General features: G+C 40.2%; 1 protein-coding gene across 1 annotated transcript; it reads right to left on the bottom strand.

Moving 5' to 3' along the window:
• Positions 1–11,180: 11,180 nt before the first annotated feature.
• Positions 11,181–13,382, bottom strand: LOC147864670 (uncharacterized). Its single transcript, XM_087318570.1, has one exon. The coding sequence runs from the start codon at positions 13,380–13,382 to the stop codon at positions 11,181–11,183; it is 2,202 nt and encodes a 733-aa protein (XP_087174696.1).
• Between the last annotated feature and the right edge of the window lie 5,436 nt (positions 13,383–18,818).

The following is an 18,818-nucleotide window of genomic DNA, read 5'->3' as shown; positions in this document are numbered from 1 at the left end:
TTCTTGCTTTCGCCAATAATAATGTTTTATTCAGATCATGTTACTAACACTTCCAAATATATCAGCCATGAGAACATATGACATGATACCATTATTATATAGTTGTATTGCAAAGATAATCTCCAAAGCTTCTCATTTCCCCATTTCCTAGAAGCACCCAATAGTGAAATCCATATGACTGAATACTCAAAAAATGGCATTACCTTGATCACTGAAATAGCCTTATCATATTACCCCCACATCCAAATACTACAACCATGCAATTAAGATGCTCTAAGTTTGGAGAAATACAATATTTTGTGGTCATAACCTGAAAAATCATTTTGGCATCATTTATGAGCCCAATGTGACCACCTGCACTCATCACACATACTAATGTTATGTTGTCAGGAGATATGCCCTCACTTTCCTTGTGTTTGAGACACTTCAGGGCTTCATGTGCTTGTCCTTGTTGAGCATAGCCAACAATAAGGGCTGACCAAGCCAACATATCTCGAAGATGAAGCTCTTCCAATACTTTTCTTGCTTCCTCAAGCACACCACATGTAGCATACATATGAACCAAGAAACTACATCTCGGATTTGAAGCTCATCAAGTACATTTTGTGCTTTAATACTCAAACCACAGTTGGCATACATATCCACTAGTGCATTTCCAAGTGCGATATCTTTGAATAGAAAATATTATTATTATCGTTTATATATATATCTATATATATATATATTAAAGTCAAGATTCACCGTGGTATTAATGAAAAGATGCCCAAAGGCTACAAAGTATCCATACAATCTATTACAACCCTCCTACCCACATGAATGGACATTTCTAGTAGCAAAAACTCTCATGCATGGTATTTTCAAGATAGGGGGCGGAAAAAGCCATCTTGGTGGAGCATATCTCCATTTTATTCTGTCCCCAAAATAGGTGAAGACCTTTGCCTTTTTCCAAATTTCTTGAAATTGTTGTTGTTTGCGAAACACAACATCAGGCTCACCATGTATTGCCTCATATTGACCTCTTAGAGTATGCAGGAGCATCAACCATATCTCCTTGACTAACTCAACCGCAATTGGTTTGACATTCTGAAATACACACTTACATCTTGCCTTCCATAACATCCAAACTACTAAAGAAGATACAATAGCCCAAACCTTGTCTTCTTCCAAACAATGGATTAGTGTAGTATAAGAGGCCTCCAACACATGTCTTCCATCAGAGAGGAGAAGAAAATCAACACAATCCCTTTCATAATTCTGTATTTCTTTAGCCAATCGTCCCCATCTCACAAAACCCCATGTGTACGCCTGTTTACCATAAATAGGATACAAAATTCTCAACACTCTTTTCAATACTACTCTAGCTATAGGACATACCCATAAAACATGGTGCATTGTTTCATTGGGAAAACCGCAATTGTCACATTTTAAATCATGGCAATGCCCCTTCATCCATGACTTCACAAGGGTGCCATAATGTACCAACAACCATCTAAACAAGACAACTTTTCTAGGAATTTGCATGGCTCATAGCCATTTCCAATTATATATATATTTTATTTACCAAATATATATATATTTTATTTACCAATTTTATTATTACTATTGTTTGACCCTTGCCGAAGTCTCCCCTTTTCCTTAATTTGCTTTTGTGGCCTCGCGAAGGAGGGTGCCAGGGTAATTTTCAAAAATCACATTTTTTACCCTGACTTTGGGGGAGGGGATGTTAGCTCCGGCTAACGTGGCAGGTTTGACTCCCATCATCGTCTGATAATTTATAGGAGCACATGTTTCCTCGCTCGATGGTTGGAGTCGTGGCGGGTTCGACTCTCATCGTCTGATAATTTATGGGAGCCCTTATTTCCTTGTTCAGTGGCTGGAATTGAGATCCGAAAAATCCATCATGATCCTCAAGATGAAGTCTTCGTATTGACTAGATGGTTTTCCGGTAGGATAGTAAGGTGATATGCCATACATTGATTTCATCAAATTCTTTTAACTTTGTCTCCCATGCTCGAAATTTCGAGCCGAAAATTTCTACACAATGCCTTGTTTGCTAATGGGAAACTTAAATGAAGATTCTCACAAGATAATTGAAATATAAATTATATTCAAATTTGATAAGCAATCATAGGTTCATGAAGGTGTGTAAATACAATGAGAAGATTCTCGGCTCTGTTACTTTGAGCAATCAAGTGACAAGAGAAAGATAGGTAGATATGAGTAAGTGGAGAAGAAAACAAAATCATGAATAGAGCTTCTAGGGGGAGATCCTCGAGTTTCTAACGTCTCGACGAATGACGACCACATTGTCTTTTGTTGTTGTTGATCTTGTGCAGCCTCTTTATTCACAACCCCAGAGCTTTCTCCTGATTCCGGCGTCACTTCGTCGTTTTTTCTAATTCTCCCCCCTAACAATGAGCTCTCTCCACCCTCATATAGGATTTGAGAGGCACTCCCACAAATAAATATAGTGGGTGCCTTTTTATTTTTGCATGCACCATGTATTTTTTCCCACCTAGCACATTCTTCTTTTTCTTTAATGCCCACCAATCTATTCATTTATCCACTTAATCTCCTATGGTCCATCTTTTGTGTTTCTAACTCTCCCTGCTCTCTTAACCCTCTTATAGGATTCAAGATGCTCTCCCACAAATAAAAATAGTGGGTGCCTTTTTATTTGAGCATACACAATACATTTTTTTCCCACTTGCACACTCTTCTTTTTCTCTAATACCCATCATTCTATTCATTCATCTACTTAATCTCCTATGACCAGTTCCACTTGCAAACTCTTCTTTTTGTTTAATGCATAATGCCACCATTCTATCCATTCATCCAATCATTCCTGTTGAGGGGCAAGCTCAACCGGAGCCGGATCGGCTGAATAAGCCGGAGCCGGTAAGCGAGACGGATCGGGCGAAACGGATCGGTATGACGGTGAGCAACCGAATCGGCAAGCAGTGGAGGCCGGGTGCAATCCGTAACCGGCCGTCCAATCGGAAGCCTAGAATAGGATAGACTACTAGGTATCTATAGTCTCGTAGTAAGTGTCAGATGCTCGTGTGAGCATTGAAGTACATGGTACTTCTGTCAGTCCCAAGAGGACTTGTATAAATAGTGCTACTTAGCACAGTGTGTATGTAGAGTCTTGATATAATTTTGAAATTACGTTCTGCTCTCTCTCTCTATCTCTCTCTGTTGTTCTCTGGTTTACGCTTTTGCAAACACTCACGTTTACATGGTATCAGAGCACGAGGGTTGAGAACCTCTGCTGCAGACATTTAACTCTTGAGAAGAAAACCCTAATAGGTCGAAAACAGACACAGTAGAAGACATGGATAGAGGAATGGCTACGTCACTCCCGGTGGAGAAGCTCGACAGGAGCAACTACGCATCCTGGTCTTACAAGATGCACCAGTACTTGCTTGGACACAGGTACTGGAGTTATGTCGAAGGAGCGAATGATGCGGCACCCGACTCGGCACACAAGGACTTCCCGGTATGGGAACAGGCGGCAAGCAGGGTGATGTACTGCTTCGCGTCCAGTGTCGGCGATCAGCTGCTCAGCCACATCCGTGACGCCAAGATACCGAAGGATGCTTGGGGGAACCTGAAAAAGGTTTTCGCCGCAAGCACCATTGCCCGGAAGCTACAACTCAGACAGGAGTTGAGCAATGTTCGACAGAAGAACATGTCCGTGGCAGACTACACGGGCCGGATAAAGGAGATCTGTGACTCGCTCGCCTCTATCAATGTTACCGTAGAGGAAGACGAGATGGTGCAGGTATGTCTCGGAGGCCTGACGTCCAAGTTCGGAGCATTCCGGACTGCGGTGTGTACAAGGGAGAATACCCCCTCATTCTTCGACTTACAGCCGATGCTCCTTGTAGAGGAGAACCACGCCGGTGCATCTACCAGTGCATCCCCGGACAGCCGAATGCTGTACACGGGAACGGATCGGCACTGTGGGCGTGGTGGAAGAGGTGGGTCGGCATGCAATGGAGGCGGCCGACAAGAGCAGGAACGGAGGCACTATGAGTGTGCCGACAGCAGTTCCGGGACGTCCACAAGCAGGGGGAGTCAAGGCGGTGCCGGAGGCCGGCAAGACAAATCCGCTACGGAATGCTGGTACTGTGGCAAAAAAGGCCATAGGGAAAGCGAGTGTTGGAGAAAGCGTGCCGATTTGGACAAATCCGGATACGGCAAGACCGGTAAGGATGGCCGGCAAAACTCGCACTACGCAAACGGATCAGGAGGATCCGGAACCGGAAAGGCCGGTAAGGGGCCAACCTTGGTGATGAATCACAAGGCAAACTCAATGAAGAAGACCACTTCCAAAACGGAGGAAGTGTGGTATGTTGATTCCGGCGCGTCGAACCACATGACGAGCCACAAAGAGTGGTTCTCCTTTCTGGAGAAACCGGATCAACCAGGAGTAGTCGAAACCGGAGACGACACTCCACACCCAATCGTGCACGTCGAAGAAGTCCCTCTAAGCCACGTCGGACAGAAAGGGAAGCTGATGAACGTATTACACGTTCCGACGATCACGAAGAACCTGGTGTCCGTCGGTCAGATTGTCGACCAAGGGATGCAGGTGCGGTTTACGCACCTCGGGTGCTTCATTGAAGATGAGGGCGAAGTCATTGCGCAAGGGCGCAGAGACGGGAGGATGTTTATCCTCAACACCAATGACATTGGCACCGCTCTGTTCGCGAAACGACAAAAGGTCGAGTCGGACATCGACCTATGGCACAAGCGGATAGGCCACGTCAACTACCGGAGGCTTCAAGACCTGCAAACGAAACAAGTCGTTTTCGGTTTGCCAAAGTTCAGTGGCCGGAGAGCCGAAATTTGTGAAGCCTGCCAACTTGGGAAGCAACACCGGCTTCCATTCCCCACCGAACGGAACCGGAGCCGTAACAAGCTCGATCTCATCCATTCGGATGTGTGGGGACCGACACAAAGTGTAAGCCTTGGTGGGAGCCGGTACTTCGTCTCCTTCATCGACGACTATACTCGACATACTTGGATCTACCTCATTGAGCGGAAGAGCGAAGTCTTCGACTGTTTCCGGAGCCTCCAGAAGATGGTGGAACGGGAATCAGAGAGGAAGATCAAATGCCTTCAGTCGGATGGCGGAAAGGAATATTTTTCCGGCCAATTCACTAGTTATCTGCAGCAGAAGGGAATTCGGCGAGAGTTCAGTTGCAGATACACACCGGAGCAAAACGGTGTGGCCGAAAGGAAGAACCGGACACTCGTCGAGGCGGCAAGGACAATGTTGGAGGAGAAGAGCATGCCCGGTTCTACTCGGCGGAGGCGGTCCAGACGGCCGTCTACATACAAAACCGCATTGGTGACAAGGTGTCAGCTCATGAGCTATATTTCGGGCACAAGCCGAACTTAAGACACCTTCGGATATTCGACAGCCTAGCGTATGTGCATGTGCCGGATCAGAAGCGGAGGAAGCTGGATGCAAAATCGGAAAAATGCATCCTAGTCGGCTATGCTCAAGAGCAAAAGGGGTATAAGTGCTATAACCCCCGGACGAAGGAAGCCCGAGTTAGCCGTGATGTCGAGTTCGATGAATCGGCATCTTGGTACTCCGTACCGACTCCGACTTCCGATCCTGACTGAATGCCGGAAGATCAGGCCAGTGAGCCTGAATCAACCTTGGAAGAGGATGATGAAGCCGGGACTCAAGATGAGAGTCCGGAATCGTTGCGGCTGAGTGGACCGAACGAGTGACTGAGTCGGTAGGACCAGTCAGATGAAGAGATGGCAAGTGGTGGAGACTCTGCCGTGCTCTCCCCGCGCAAGGAACCGAGGAAACGATTCACGCGCAAAGAGAAGGGGAAGAGGAAGATGCCGGAATTCGAAACCGGCAACGATGAGTCGGATCGGTGTGTATCCGACTCTGGAAAGGAGAAAGGCAGATCTTCGGCAACGAAGACCGAATTGGCCAAGAAGGGCCTCAAATCAGGTGACGGTGCGTTGCGCTGGTCAACCCGTCAGAAGGATCCTGTTGTGCGGTACGGGTACAATGAATACATGGCGCATCATTATGTGTACATGACTAAGGTGACAGAAGTGCGCGAGCCGGAGAGCTACGCAGAAGCAGCAAAGGACGCAAATTAGCGTGCCGCTATGGACGAAGAAATGCGGGCACTCGATGCCAACAAAACTTGGGACCTAGTTGATCCTCCCCGTCACTGTAAACCGATTGGATGCAAGTGGGTGTACAAGGTCAAGTACAACGCCGACGGTTCTGTTAACCGGTACAAAGCCTGGTTAGTGGCGAAGGGATACGCGCAGACCCACGGAATCGACTACGACGAGACCTTCGCTCCTGTGGCGAAGATGACGACAGTTCGTGTGGTACTGGCGGTTGCTGCGGCAAGGGGGTGGCATCTTCATCAGATGGATGTGAAGAACGCCTTCCTTCAAGGAGAGCTTGAAGAAGAAGTCTTTATGACTCAGCCCCCCAGATTTCAATCGGAGATGAACAAATCGGCGGTATGCCGACTGAAGAAGTTGCTTTATGGCTTGAAGCAAGCCCCCCGAGCTTGGAACGCGAAGATCACGCACTGGTTGCGTAAGCTGGGGTTTGCTGTCTCTAAGTCGGACTCTTCACTGTTCATCTGGCAAGGCTCTGACGGTCCAGTATGTATACTCTTGTATGTGGATGATTTAGTCATCACCGGACCAGGTCTTCCCGAAATCAACCGCGTCAAGTCCCAGTTGTCGGACGCATTCGAAATGAAGGACCTGGGGGACCTTCATTATTTTCTTGGGATCGAAGTGATCCGGACCCCTGACGGCATATTGCTCTCACAACGACATTACGTGTTGAATATGCTGTATAAGTTCGGCATGACGGATTGCCGACCTGTCTCCACACCCCTGGACCGGAACCAGAAGCTCCGTCCCAACTCCGGACCGGCCTGCAATGAGAAACGGTTCCGACAGGTTGTCGGAAGCCTGATCTACTTAACCATCACTCGACCCGGCATCAGCTATCCGGTCGGTATGGTAAGTCAGTTCATGCAAAAGCCGACCGTGGAGCACCTTCAATGCGCGCAACGAATATTACGGTATGTCAGCGGCACTAAAGATCGGGGTTTGCTATACCGGCGAGGTATACCCGAAGAGCTTGTCGGTTACACAGATGCTGACTGGGCCGGCGATGCGTCTGATCGCCGCTCTACTTCCGGATACATGTTCTCCATAGGTAGCGCGGCCGTTGCGTGGAGCAGCAAGAAGCAGCCCACAGTGGCTTTGTCAAGCACTGAGGCTGAGTACCGGGCCACTACCGTTGCCACTTGTGAGGCCATCTGGCTTCGGCGACTGCTGCGAGACTTGCGGATCGAGGTGCCGACCCCGATCCCGATTTACTGCGATAACATGAGCAGCCTGCAGCTCGCCAGGAACCCTGTGTTCCATGCTCGCACAAAGCACATCGAGGTGCACTACCACTTCGTGCGTGAGCGGGTCCTGAGCGGTGAAGTTGACCTACGGTATGTTCATACGGATCGGCAAGTTGCCGACATCTTCACCAAGCCGCTCGGATCGGACAAGTTGCAGCACTTTACCGACATGCTTGGTGTTCAGCATCTCGACGTGCCGCACTTGAGGGGGAGAAGCAGGGACAAAGTCTCTACCGAAACGGGCAAAGGCCAACAAACTATTGAACCCGTCGGTAAGAGGAGAGCCGAAAGAAGAGGAGACAAGAAGATAAAGGAAGCCGAGTCGGCGAAGGAAGTCGACACATCCGAACAGGTCGAAGCAAGCGGCTGTGAAGAAGAGTTGTGCACTCAGGAAGAGAAGTGCATGCTGTGCGGAGGTCATCACGGCGGTACTGACCATGATGCGGAGTCGAATGAAGAATTCGATTTCGGTTCACCGGCTGAAGAAGCTGAGGGAAGCATGGAGAAGGCCAAGACACGGAAGTGGTCCGATGTGGTGAGAGGCCTGAAGCCGGAAGTCGAATCGGAGTGTACCGATTCGGACAAGAGCTGGAACGAGTCGGAGACAGCTGACTCGGATCAACAGATGGATCCGGATGAGTCGGATCGACTGAAGACCAAGGGAACACGGACACAGCGAAAGTCGATGCCATCGTGGGAGAACCGACGGATCGGCAAGCGTCGGAGTCACAACAACGTGAGTGCTGAGATGGGCCTATTGAGCAGACATGCCAACCGAGAGGGTCGAGGCACGCAGAACCAAAGGGATCGCGGCAAACGGGACCGGACCGGACGAGGAGCGCGAGCAAGACGGAGTGAGGGGGAGTGTTGAGGGGCAAGCTCAACCGGAGCCGGATCGGCTGAATAAGCTGAAGCCGGTAAGTGAGACGGATCGGGCGAAACGGATCGGTATGACGGTGAGCAACCGAACCGGCAAGCAGTGGAGGCCGGGTGCAATCCGTAACCGGCAGTCCAATCGGAAGCCTAGAATAGGATAGACTACTAGGTATCTATAGTCTCGTAGTAAGTGTCAGATGCTCGTGTGAGCATTGAAGTACATGGTACTTCTGTCAGTCCCAAGAGGACTTGTATAAATAGTGCTACTTAGCACAGTGTGTATGTAGAGTCTTGATATAATTTTGAAATTACGTTCTGCTCTCTCTCTCTCTCTCTCTCTCTCTCTCTCTCTCTGTGTTGTTCTCTGGTTTACGCTTCTGCAAACACTCACGTTTACAATTCCTTGTAGGGCTTGGAACCTTTAACCTCCCTAATTTCCAACTCAAATGATTTCCTTCTTATCATACCATTGCTCTCTCCTTCAACTTAATATTTATATCAAGCCTAACTTAAATCCTCCTATATGCTCCCCATAGTACAACAATGATTGCTTCACTATTTACAAAAGTAGCTACAAAATTATGTACAACTCTCTCTCTCTATATATAATGCTCTATAGCTTAAACAAGATTGTCACCCCTTTAAAGTCCTACGTTCTATCATAGTTATACCCTAGGGTTGACAATAGGTTGGCCCAATTGTCATTTCTCTCTTGTTTGTCCTATTTATGTAAAAGCGATATTAAAAGCTCAACTCATTCACAAATTCAAAGAGATTTCAACACAACAAGAAGGTTTCTTTTCTATATGTGAAGTGTGCAAAGATGAGAACATAATCTTGTTCTCTTGGATTTAGAAGACATATTGATCACAAGAAAGTCAATGTATGGCATCCAGACTTTGAAATGAAACTTGTTAATGCCAATTCATAAGTTGTATTCATGGTTTAAGGTTGTATAAATCTATCTAATTTTGTTAGTCAATGAGCAACAACTTATATAGATTCACAACAACTTTTTGTTGACGACAGGATAATGATAAAATTAATAGTTACACTTTCCCATTTAATAGTAGGAATATTTGGTGGATCAAAAATACCTTCAACTTTAGCTCGTTTAGCCTTTCTCACGTAATGCAGCAAACAATTTATTCTATAATTTTACACGTCAAGATGTAATTTAGGCTAGGAAAAATTTGTAGAGAAAAAACGAGTGTTTGATGTCCTTGAGGTTGCCCAACTAAGGATGTATCATGACACTAAAATTATATTTTTTACTAGACGAGGGAGATTTACAACATAAACCTTCCCATTAACATAAAGTGGACCGTTAAAAATGTGAAAGGTCGACTTCAAGGGTGTGTTGATTATCGTCCATTATCTTTTGAAGAATTTGCCGTCAAAGTGTTTCCTTTGAAGTTAATAAAGAAGGTGATATATTAATTCATTGAAGCTAAGCATGGTAACCTCATGAATACGACTAAGAGCATCATCAACTATGCTCATTGAACCTGTGATATAACGAATAGAAAAGTTGAGTCTTGGATGGGATAAGCCCATCTACGTTTACCACCAACAAGATCATGTGCTTGATCACAAAATATATTTAAAGATTGCTAGTTTGTTGTGACCATAAATTAATTTCCATCTACTTGTATGTTGTAGCCGATATGGCTTTTCTTAACTAATGGGAGGATATTCTTTTTGGGAATAGGTTTTCTATCTTTGTAAAGAAAAACAATAATAGCATAATCACCAGTGTTGGTTTTAACCGTGAAAGCTTTGGAAGGGTTAGGCAATGCGACTATAGGAGCAACACATATAGGTTCCTTGAGAATGGTAAACATTCTTCTTAGCAATCATTCTAGGGAATTTCTTTGGTAGACTTACACATATGACCTTTTAAAGTATTAGTAAATAGAATAGTCAATTGCAAAAAATTATGAATAGACTTTTGTAGAAAACTATTAGAACCAATGAATGAAGGAAGTTTTTCAATAGTAGAAGGAATAAACCAGAGTTTTTTTTTTCCCCCAAAAAAACTCCTTCCATTAGTTATAAGATATTTTCTCCCAAAAAAAAGATACTACATTAATATTAAGAAAAGCCCTAAGGCTATACAATGTACATACAAGATGTACCTTTCAGTAATGAGCCCCCTTTTCTAAATTCTAACCATTGGCTTAATAAATACAAGAATAGAACCACTTCACCCTACCAGACTTGTACTTTCTCTATTCGAGAAGTATCAAATTAATCATGGTTGGTAATTAAATGTCCCACGTAATTTATCTTAATGGCTATAACAATGTACATACAAGAATAGAACCACTTCGCCTTACCAGAGTTATACTTTCTCTATTCGAGAAGGATCAATTTAATCATGGTTGGTAATTAAATGTCCCACGTAAGTGATCTTAATGACTATAATCAGGGCCTGAATTTGACGGGTTAGTCTTAAAGTTTTTTGACGGGCATTTTTTAAAGATGTATGTCATATGACGTAAGAGTGCAAAAATTAACATGTCATTTGACATACAAATTTCTTATAATGAAAAGCTCTATATGATGCTTCATTATTATACATTTTATTACTATAGAAGGTACACAAATAGACACAACTACCTCGCAAAGATAATGAAATACAGAAAATAAATATCATGTTAATGTTTTTTTTTTACCAAAAAAGTGTTAATGTTTTTTAAGCCAAAGTACAAACTATATATGTATCCATAATCATAATTCATTCTTGCAAAGTGGATACAATAAGCTTCAAACAAATAATCATACAAATCGAATACTTAATCATCATATATTTCTTAAAGCCCAAAAAACACAAAAAAATGTTTATCATACCGGGACTCCTCATACTTATTACTAAGCATTGTTCAATGATACTATCCTTCTCTCTTTCTCTTCAAACCAAAGGTTAAATATATCCTTCCAACAAATGTTTGATGTCTCTTGAGCATTCAAGGATATAAACATCAAAGCATCTAAAGTTTCCAAAGATAAACCATTTCTAATATCATTTTTTATGATATTTTGACGTGAAAAGCCTCGTTCACATGCAACTGTACTAATAGGAATAGTCATACATAGTTGCCACAATTGCATAATACCCGGAAATAATTGCCACCAAGATTGTGCTTTGCAACAAATATCCCATGCATCATGCATTCCTCTTCCTTTAGCAATTCTCACAAGCATACCAACAAAATCTTCTCGTTCATTGAAGCATCTTTTCATGTCAACAATTTGCCTATCAATGTTAAACTTCCCAATAAGTTTGTGCATCCATTCCTTTGTCTTTTTCTCTCTTTCATTTTCCTCAATGGGATATGAAGATGGATTAAACAACTTGATAACATTGAAAAATGTAACATCCGGGAAACGATTATTTAAGGCATCAATAACATGTTGGACAAAAGTTTTTCCAATTCTAATGCATTCATCCAAACTACCATTTTCCGCATTACCATTAAACATATTCAAGTTAGAATCATTATCTTCATTCTCACTATCAAGACCACTCATTATTCTTGATCGATTTGCTACCTCCTTTGGGTTTGGAATCGGTATAAACTTCAATGGATGTGAATGAGTAACACTATCACATCGAATATATATGAGTATGCCATCTTTCACATTCGATAAAAAGCTTGCAAGAAACATAGACCCGGTGCCAAATGTTTCACACGATAAATATCTTCTTCGAAGTTTCTCATGGATCAAATCCAAGTGAACACCAAGCATAGTTACATCCATTAATTCCCTTTGGAATTGCTCATTTAATTTATTTAATTCCACAAGAATATCTGCCAATAGGTGCAACATAAATTGCACTTGGAATATAGTAGCATACTCGTACCATTTTTTCTCATGTTTTTCCCATTGTTCTAAAATTGCGGGCATAAGTGTAACTAGTCTCTCCATTACTTGGCCTCGAGATAACCATCTTATGGAGTGAATTTTAAGCACCTTCAAATCACCCTTACCATGTCGTTTCATTATCTCTTTTAGCTCCTTGTGTCTATTAGTTGACTTTCCCAACCAAGAGTATACTTTATTTGCAAATACATCAAGGAAGCTAAACACATGGGCATGAGACATTATATATGCATCTTTTATGGCAAGTGCTTCACGATGTGCAATGCAATGTACTCCCAAAATATTAGGCATCATGGATTGAAACTTAGAAATTGCACCATTGTTCTTCCCTATCATAGATGATGCCCCATCACTTGCAAAAGCCACAAGTTTTTTTAAATCTAAATTGCTCTCCAAAATGAATTCATTGATAGACTTGTAGATACCTTTAGCTTTCACATTTTCCACCGGAAGAAGTCGCGCAAATTTACAATGTGGCTCCCCTTTGCCACCTTCACTTAAGTACAATACATAGATAATGAGGTGTTTTTCCAATGTACGATCAGTGCTTTCATCAATCAAGATGGAGAAAAATGGACTTCCACGAATTTCATCATACAAGAGTTTCCTTGTGTGGTTCTTAATGGCCATTAAGAATTCTCTTGCAGATTTAGCATTAGCATAAGCACCATATTCTTTTGAGGCAGGGGCGTTTGGAGTACCAAGTTCTCTTTGTAACATACATTGTTTTACATATTTCTCTAATGGAATATCATTGCAAGCATGAAAATGAACCAACTTCATGCATAAAAGTATCCTCTCATATTCTAAATGCATGATTTCTGAAATTTTGTCATCCATTGGGCCTTTCACATTTGCATTTTCCTTTTGTCTTTTTGCATTATACATGGCACTTGCTATCACATGATCGGATGACTTTGCATGTTCATTCAATGAAGACATTTGCATGCTTTGAGATCCACCATCCGCAAATACATTGTTCTTTCTTGCATCTTCACACCACATGCATTTGATTATATCATCACCTAATAGGGACTTTGTCACATATGCCCATGGGTGAAGCAAAGTCCATTGGTTTCTCCACTTTCTTTTTTGTTTGTTATAAGAAGATCTCGACTCATTTGTGTTTGTAACCACCTCGTGCTCATTATTTGGAGCATCATTAACATGTGTTGCCTTGCAAAACATAGTCTTAATAGAATGTTGTTGTGCTTGGTTCTTTGTTTTCCCCCTGAAATTATTTAAATAATAGACATCTAAAAATGTACTAAAAGTATTTCATTTCACTATAATAGAGACATTGAAGTTATTGTTTAGGTATTAAGGTAATACAAAAACAATATTGTATAATAACTTGTTAAATGAACATAATATGATAGATATTCATGGTAACTTACATTTTTAAAATGTAGTTAAAAAATGTTGAAGGTTGAAGGCTGTTTTTGTTCTATTCCCATTGCACAAAAAGGCTACATAGAATCAATAATTTTTAATTGGAACAATAGCTTGCTACCTAATAGTAAGTACTCACCTTTTCCTATACTAATAAGTTATTATTAACCCTAATTTTTTAATAAAGCATAGTAAAACGTAATAAGTATGTATAAAACAATAGGTTAGTAAAACATTTAGTTTAAAAAAACTTAAAATCAAACCTTATTGAAATGAAATACTTTTAGTTTATTTTTAGAGGTATTAAGGTAATACAAAAACAATATAATAACTTGCTAAATGAACATAATATGATAGATGATCATGGTAACTTACATTTTTAAACTGTAGTTAAAAAATGTTGAAGGTTGAAGGATGTCTTTCTTTGTTCTATTCCTGCTGCACAAAAGGCTACATAAAATCAATCATTTTTAAGTTGAAAAATAACTTGTTACCTAACAGTAAGTAGTAAGTAGTAAGTACTCACCTTTTTCCTATACTAAAAAGTTATTACTAACCCTAATTTTTTAATAAAGCACAGTAATAAGTATTAAGTATTAAGTAATAAGTAATAAGTATGTATAAAAAAGTAGGTTAGTAAAACATTTACTTTAAGAAAACTTAAAATCAAACCTAGAGTGACTAGTCTACACTCTAGTATTTTTTAGAGTATTTAATAAAGCACCAAGGTTATTGTTTAAAATTTAAATTGATTTGAGGATTCATCATTACAATTTATATGATATTATTTTAAGCGTGTTATAAATATATATATATATATATATATATATATATATATATATATATATATATTAGAATTTAGTATATTACACACTTCATACTATATAGTCAAATTGAATCTTGATACTACATAGATGATAGTATGATAGTACATATATTTAAATTTTATATGACAATATGTGGTATATATATATAATATATATGAATAATGACATAGAAAATAAAATTTTAGCATGTCATTTGACATGTATAATTTTAAGGGGCCTTTCACATGAAAAGGAAAATTTTATACTTTATATGTCACTTGACGGACATTTTTAGTAGGTGTATGTTTTTGACGGGCAAAATGGCCTTTGACGGGCATGACACCCGTCAAATTCCTGCCCTGACTATAATGTGTACAAAATGTAGCTTGTTCGCATTGTCGAGCGTGTTTGTTAAGCTCCATGAGAACAAAAGGTATTATTTATTATTTCCCATGTCAGTAATTGTTTTTTTTTATGGTAGCCAATTTGAAGATAAATTTTCATAATGTATTGAGCTCCATGCAAACGATCAATCAAATTGTAAACATGTGAAATTGGATACAAATGTTTCATAAACAATTTGTTGAGATGACGATAATTAATACACATTCACCATGATCCTCTTGTTGAATTGAAATAACTAATGTGCTCGTAAGAAAATTTACTATGTTGAATCTAAACTATCCTTAAGTTGTGTTGCGATCTCATCCTCTTCAAGTCCACTAACTCATTAAGATGGAATGCTCATAATAGGGACAACACCTAGTATGAAAAACATATGGTCAATGAACATTTGGTAATTTGGGTGATAAGGATTCCTTAGGAAAAACATCTTTGAAATAATTTATGATTGAATTGTTGCTCATGGAAAGATAATTTATTCATGTCAACATCAAAACAATAATATTGAATTTTTAGATCAATCACATAATAGTAAGGCAGAGAACATGAATTCACAATTAAACATATGGAAGAGACAATAGATTTTGAAGATTTTTTTGTGCATTGAATAATTTGTAAAACACTATATACTATAAAAGCAATGGTGAATCCAAACAATGTATAAAGAGGATCTTTAATTATAAAACAAGGGAGTGGTTCTCAATTTCATCACATGAAAAACAAACCTTTCTACATAAGAATCTATGTAGATGAGCAATTGAGGAAATTGTAGTCCTCCATTTATGAGTGCGATAAGTTATGTCTATTTGAAGTGTACCAAGTGATCATCAATAAAGTTGTTTGAACAAGTAATGCACTAGAGAATTGAGATCCATGAATTGACAAATTGCTTGTAGCAAATAATTTGGTCCTAGCAAGTGTTCAGGGAAAGAACATTGAAAATTACTTAAATGTTGAGTTTGAGCCTCAATAATATCAAGAAGCTAACATTTATGGTTAGAAGTTTTGTCTTTTTACTCTTCTTCTTCTTCTTCTTTCCAAAAAAGAATATACTCCATTAGTTAAAATATACACAACTCCGATCCCTTTCTCGGGTAGGCCTTGCCTAAACTATCCTATCATTCATGAGTGATCTCACTTATTTATCTTACACTTTCACATGTGTCTCTAGCCAACCTTTCATACACATCACCTGCATTCAATATCTCACATGACATCTTGTTCACGCCCCTCTTGTAGTACACCAACATTTTTTGAAATTCGGCCTCATTAATTCTGAAGCATCATCAGTACCATCAATCCGCTCATATTGAGCTCTCAGTGTAGTTATTAGTGTGTGCCATATTAGCTGAATCGATTCAGGTGGAGGGCATTTATTTGTTGAAAATACCCTAGTACACCTTGTCGTCCATATGCACCATATGGTAATGGGTGCAAGCAACGTCCATAGATCTCCAAATTTTTGCTTTTGCACAATAACTGCAGGTAATCTGTTGTCAGTGATAAGCCGAACAGTTTCATTCTCCCCTCTGTACATAGCTTTGAATGTGCTATCGTATTTCGCCACATCATCCTCAAGACAGATCCAAAAAGCATGTCCCTAGTTGAGGGTGAATGAACTAGAGGCATGGCAAAACAAACGTAATGCCCTTCCCCATATAGTCGTTGCCTCATGACATTCCCATAGACAATGGGAAATGCTTTCTAATTGTCCATGCAGTACATCTAGGGTCTACATTGGGGCCTTTACCCCACGTCCCTACCGGCAAGGCTCTATGCACAATAAGCCTTAAACACATCATTATCTTGCAGTCATTACTGTCATGCCATATCATTTTCCAGAATTTATCGAGTTTCCTTTCACTAATGCCCTCTTGTATCCAAATTTTATGTGTTGCAATCTTGTCGTGTTCTTGTTCTAGAATAATGTGCCTCCCAATTTTCATGTTGTACCGGAAAAATTGAACTAGCTTTGTCCCCTCAGTTCGTCCTTGAGTTCTCCATAAATACATCGTTGGGTCCCTTGATAGCTTATCTGAATGTCGTTCTATTGCCCAACATATTGTTGATGGTGTGATCTCCCTTGGCTTAAGGTCAATAATCATATCCTTTCCATTTTTTGCAATCAACCTAATCACCTTTTGCTTTGATAGGCTGGTTGCTCACCTCTTGTCATTCCATGCTCTATTTTGTAGTAGTAGGCCTCATTCGATTATGTTTTCATTCCCTTAATTCCAATTAAACAGTTCTCAACATCTATAAGTCTTGTCCACGCAATTTTAGAGGTAATTATATCTTCCTCTTCCAAGGTATGCTTGTTGCATGCAATGGCATCTGTAATTCTCTTGAGTATGCCTTTTATCCTGCTTATTCTCCATATTCTAGCCTTTTGAGTGCCCACATCATTGGATAGAAATCTCTTCCACTCCACTAATGCATTCCCTTGGGCATTGATTAAGTCGGCCCATTTGAATATTGCTTTTTGTTCTATTATCAGCCCATCCACATCTCTAATAAGTGGGTTCCACACAATTGGCATGTACATCTAGGCATATGCATCATTTCTCCACCTACATGTGAATCCCCTTTCTGATTTCTTGCCATGCTTTCATAATTCCAACAACACATAGACTCTGCATACTTCCCCAATATTTGGGTCGCATTTCTAGCACAAAACTGTCTTTTTACTCTTGAGGTGCAAAAGTTTTGGTTTTCTACTAGAGTTTACTACAATTCTCTTTTGTATGTCATTTTTTTCTTATATTACCTTATATTATACCTTAGTTTCCCAACTATCCTACCCTTTATTTTTATTTTTATTTTAAGGAAGATACACCTTAGTATATTACTTGAAAAGTCTACATAAGAAAAACAAAAGAAGATATTTCATCTCACTTCTTTTTGTAAGATACAAAAGCTAGTACATCTGATGATATAGATGATGTCATATATGAACAAGTAGAACAATACTTACTATCCACTATCCAACATAAACGAAGGTATGGCATAATTCCACTTTGGACCAGCAGTTGTCTCTGAAAATAATTGGAGTCCTTGCCATCGGTTCTTAAAGGCCACTTGCCGTTGCCACAAAACATCATCCGAGCCATGCAGATCATCATATTTATTGGCCATGAAGTGTGTGAACAAAAAACATCCAGAATTCAATAAGCATAGTGTTGAGCTGTATATGGGCATTGTTAAAAACAGAATCACATCTCGCTTTCCATATTATCCAAAGAGCCAATGATATAATTGTATGCCAAATGACCAGATTTTTAATTCTAAACCGTGAAATAGAAGAAGGAAACGAGGTGAGAGCGAGGTGTCCATAAGAAAAAGGAAAAACATGAGAAGCATGCATACTTTCATACCTCATAACCTCTCCATGAAGGACACCCCACAATACTGCACCCCAAGAGAATATTGATCGAGAGTAGTGTTGTCTCAACCATAAAAACAACGTACTCCAAAATTTCTTGATCTTGGGACATAACCAAAATACATGCAAAATCGATTTAGTAGGTGTGCCACAATGCAATCCACAAGCATATTGTTGATGTTGTCTCAACAAATCACCAACAGGAAGAGCATAATGAGTCAACAACCATCGAAAGCAAATGACTTTTTTCGGCAACTATCCTACCCTTTAACACAATAAAGATAGCTTTCAAATTGGTCTTTAAGTTATGTCTATAAGAGGGACCAATCAACCTTAATATAGGCTACTATAGAAAACTATCAATGATTAGGAAGAAAGAATCTAAAACATGCTTTTTGTTCTAGCTATATACAAACTATCAAAGATTAGGAAGAAATAAGCTAAACATATTTTCTTAGCATCTTTCAATATAAACTATTAATGACTAGGAAGAAAGAAGCTAAATATATATATTTTGATCTCTCTAGATAAAAACTTTCAATGCTAAGGAAGAAAGAAGCTAAGTATATACATTTTGATCTCTCTAGATAGAAACTTTCAATGATTAGGAAGAAAGTTTGGGCCATTTTTTCTAGTACATTT

The sequence above is a fragment of the Azolla caroliniana genome, unplaced genomic scaffold (genome assembly GCF_043228905.1).
Source record: "Azolla caroliniana isolate FFs.n. ecotype wild unplaced genomic scaffold, voAzoCaro1.0.p SCAF_4, whole genome shotgun sequence".
NCBI lineage: Eukaryota > Viridiplantae > Streptophyta > Polypodiopsida > Salviniales > Salviniaceae > Azolla > Azolla caroliniana.
The sequence above is the reverse complement of the archived record's forward strand: the minus strand, read 5'-3'. Positions and strand labels throughout refer to the sequence as shown.

Excerpts from the sequence above, each read along its gene's own strand:
- LOC147864670 (XM_087318570.1), bottom strand. The coding sequence starts at position 13,382 with ATGTTTTGCAAGGCAACACATGTTAATGATGCTCCAAATAATGAGCAC.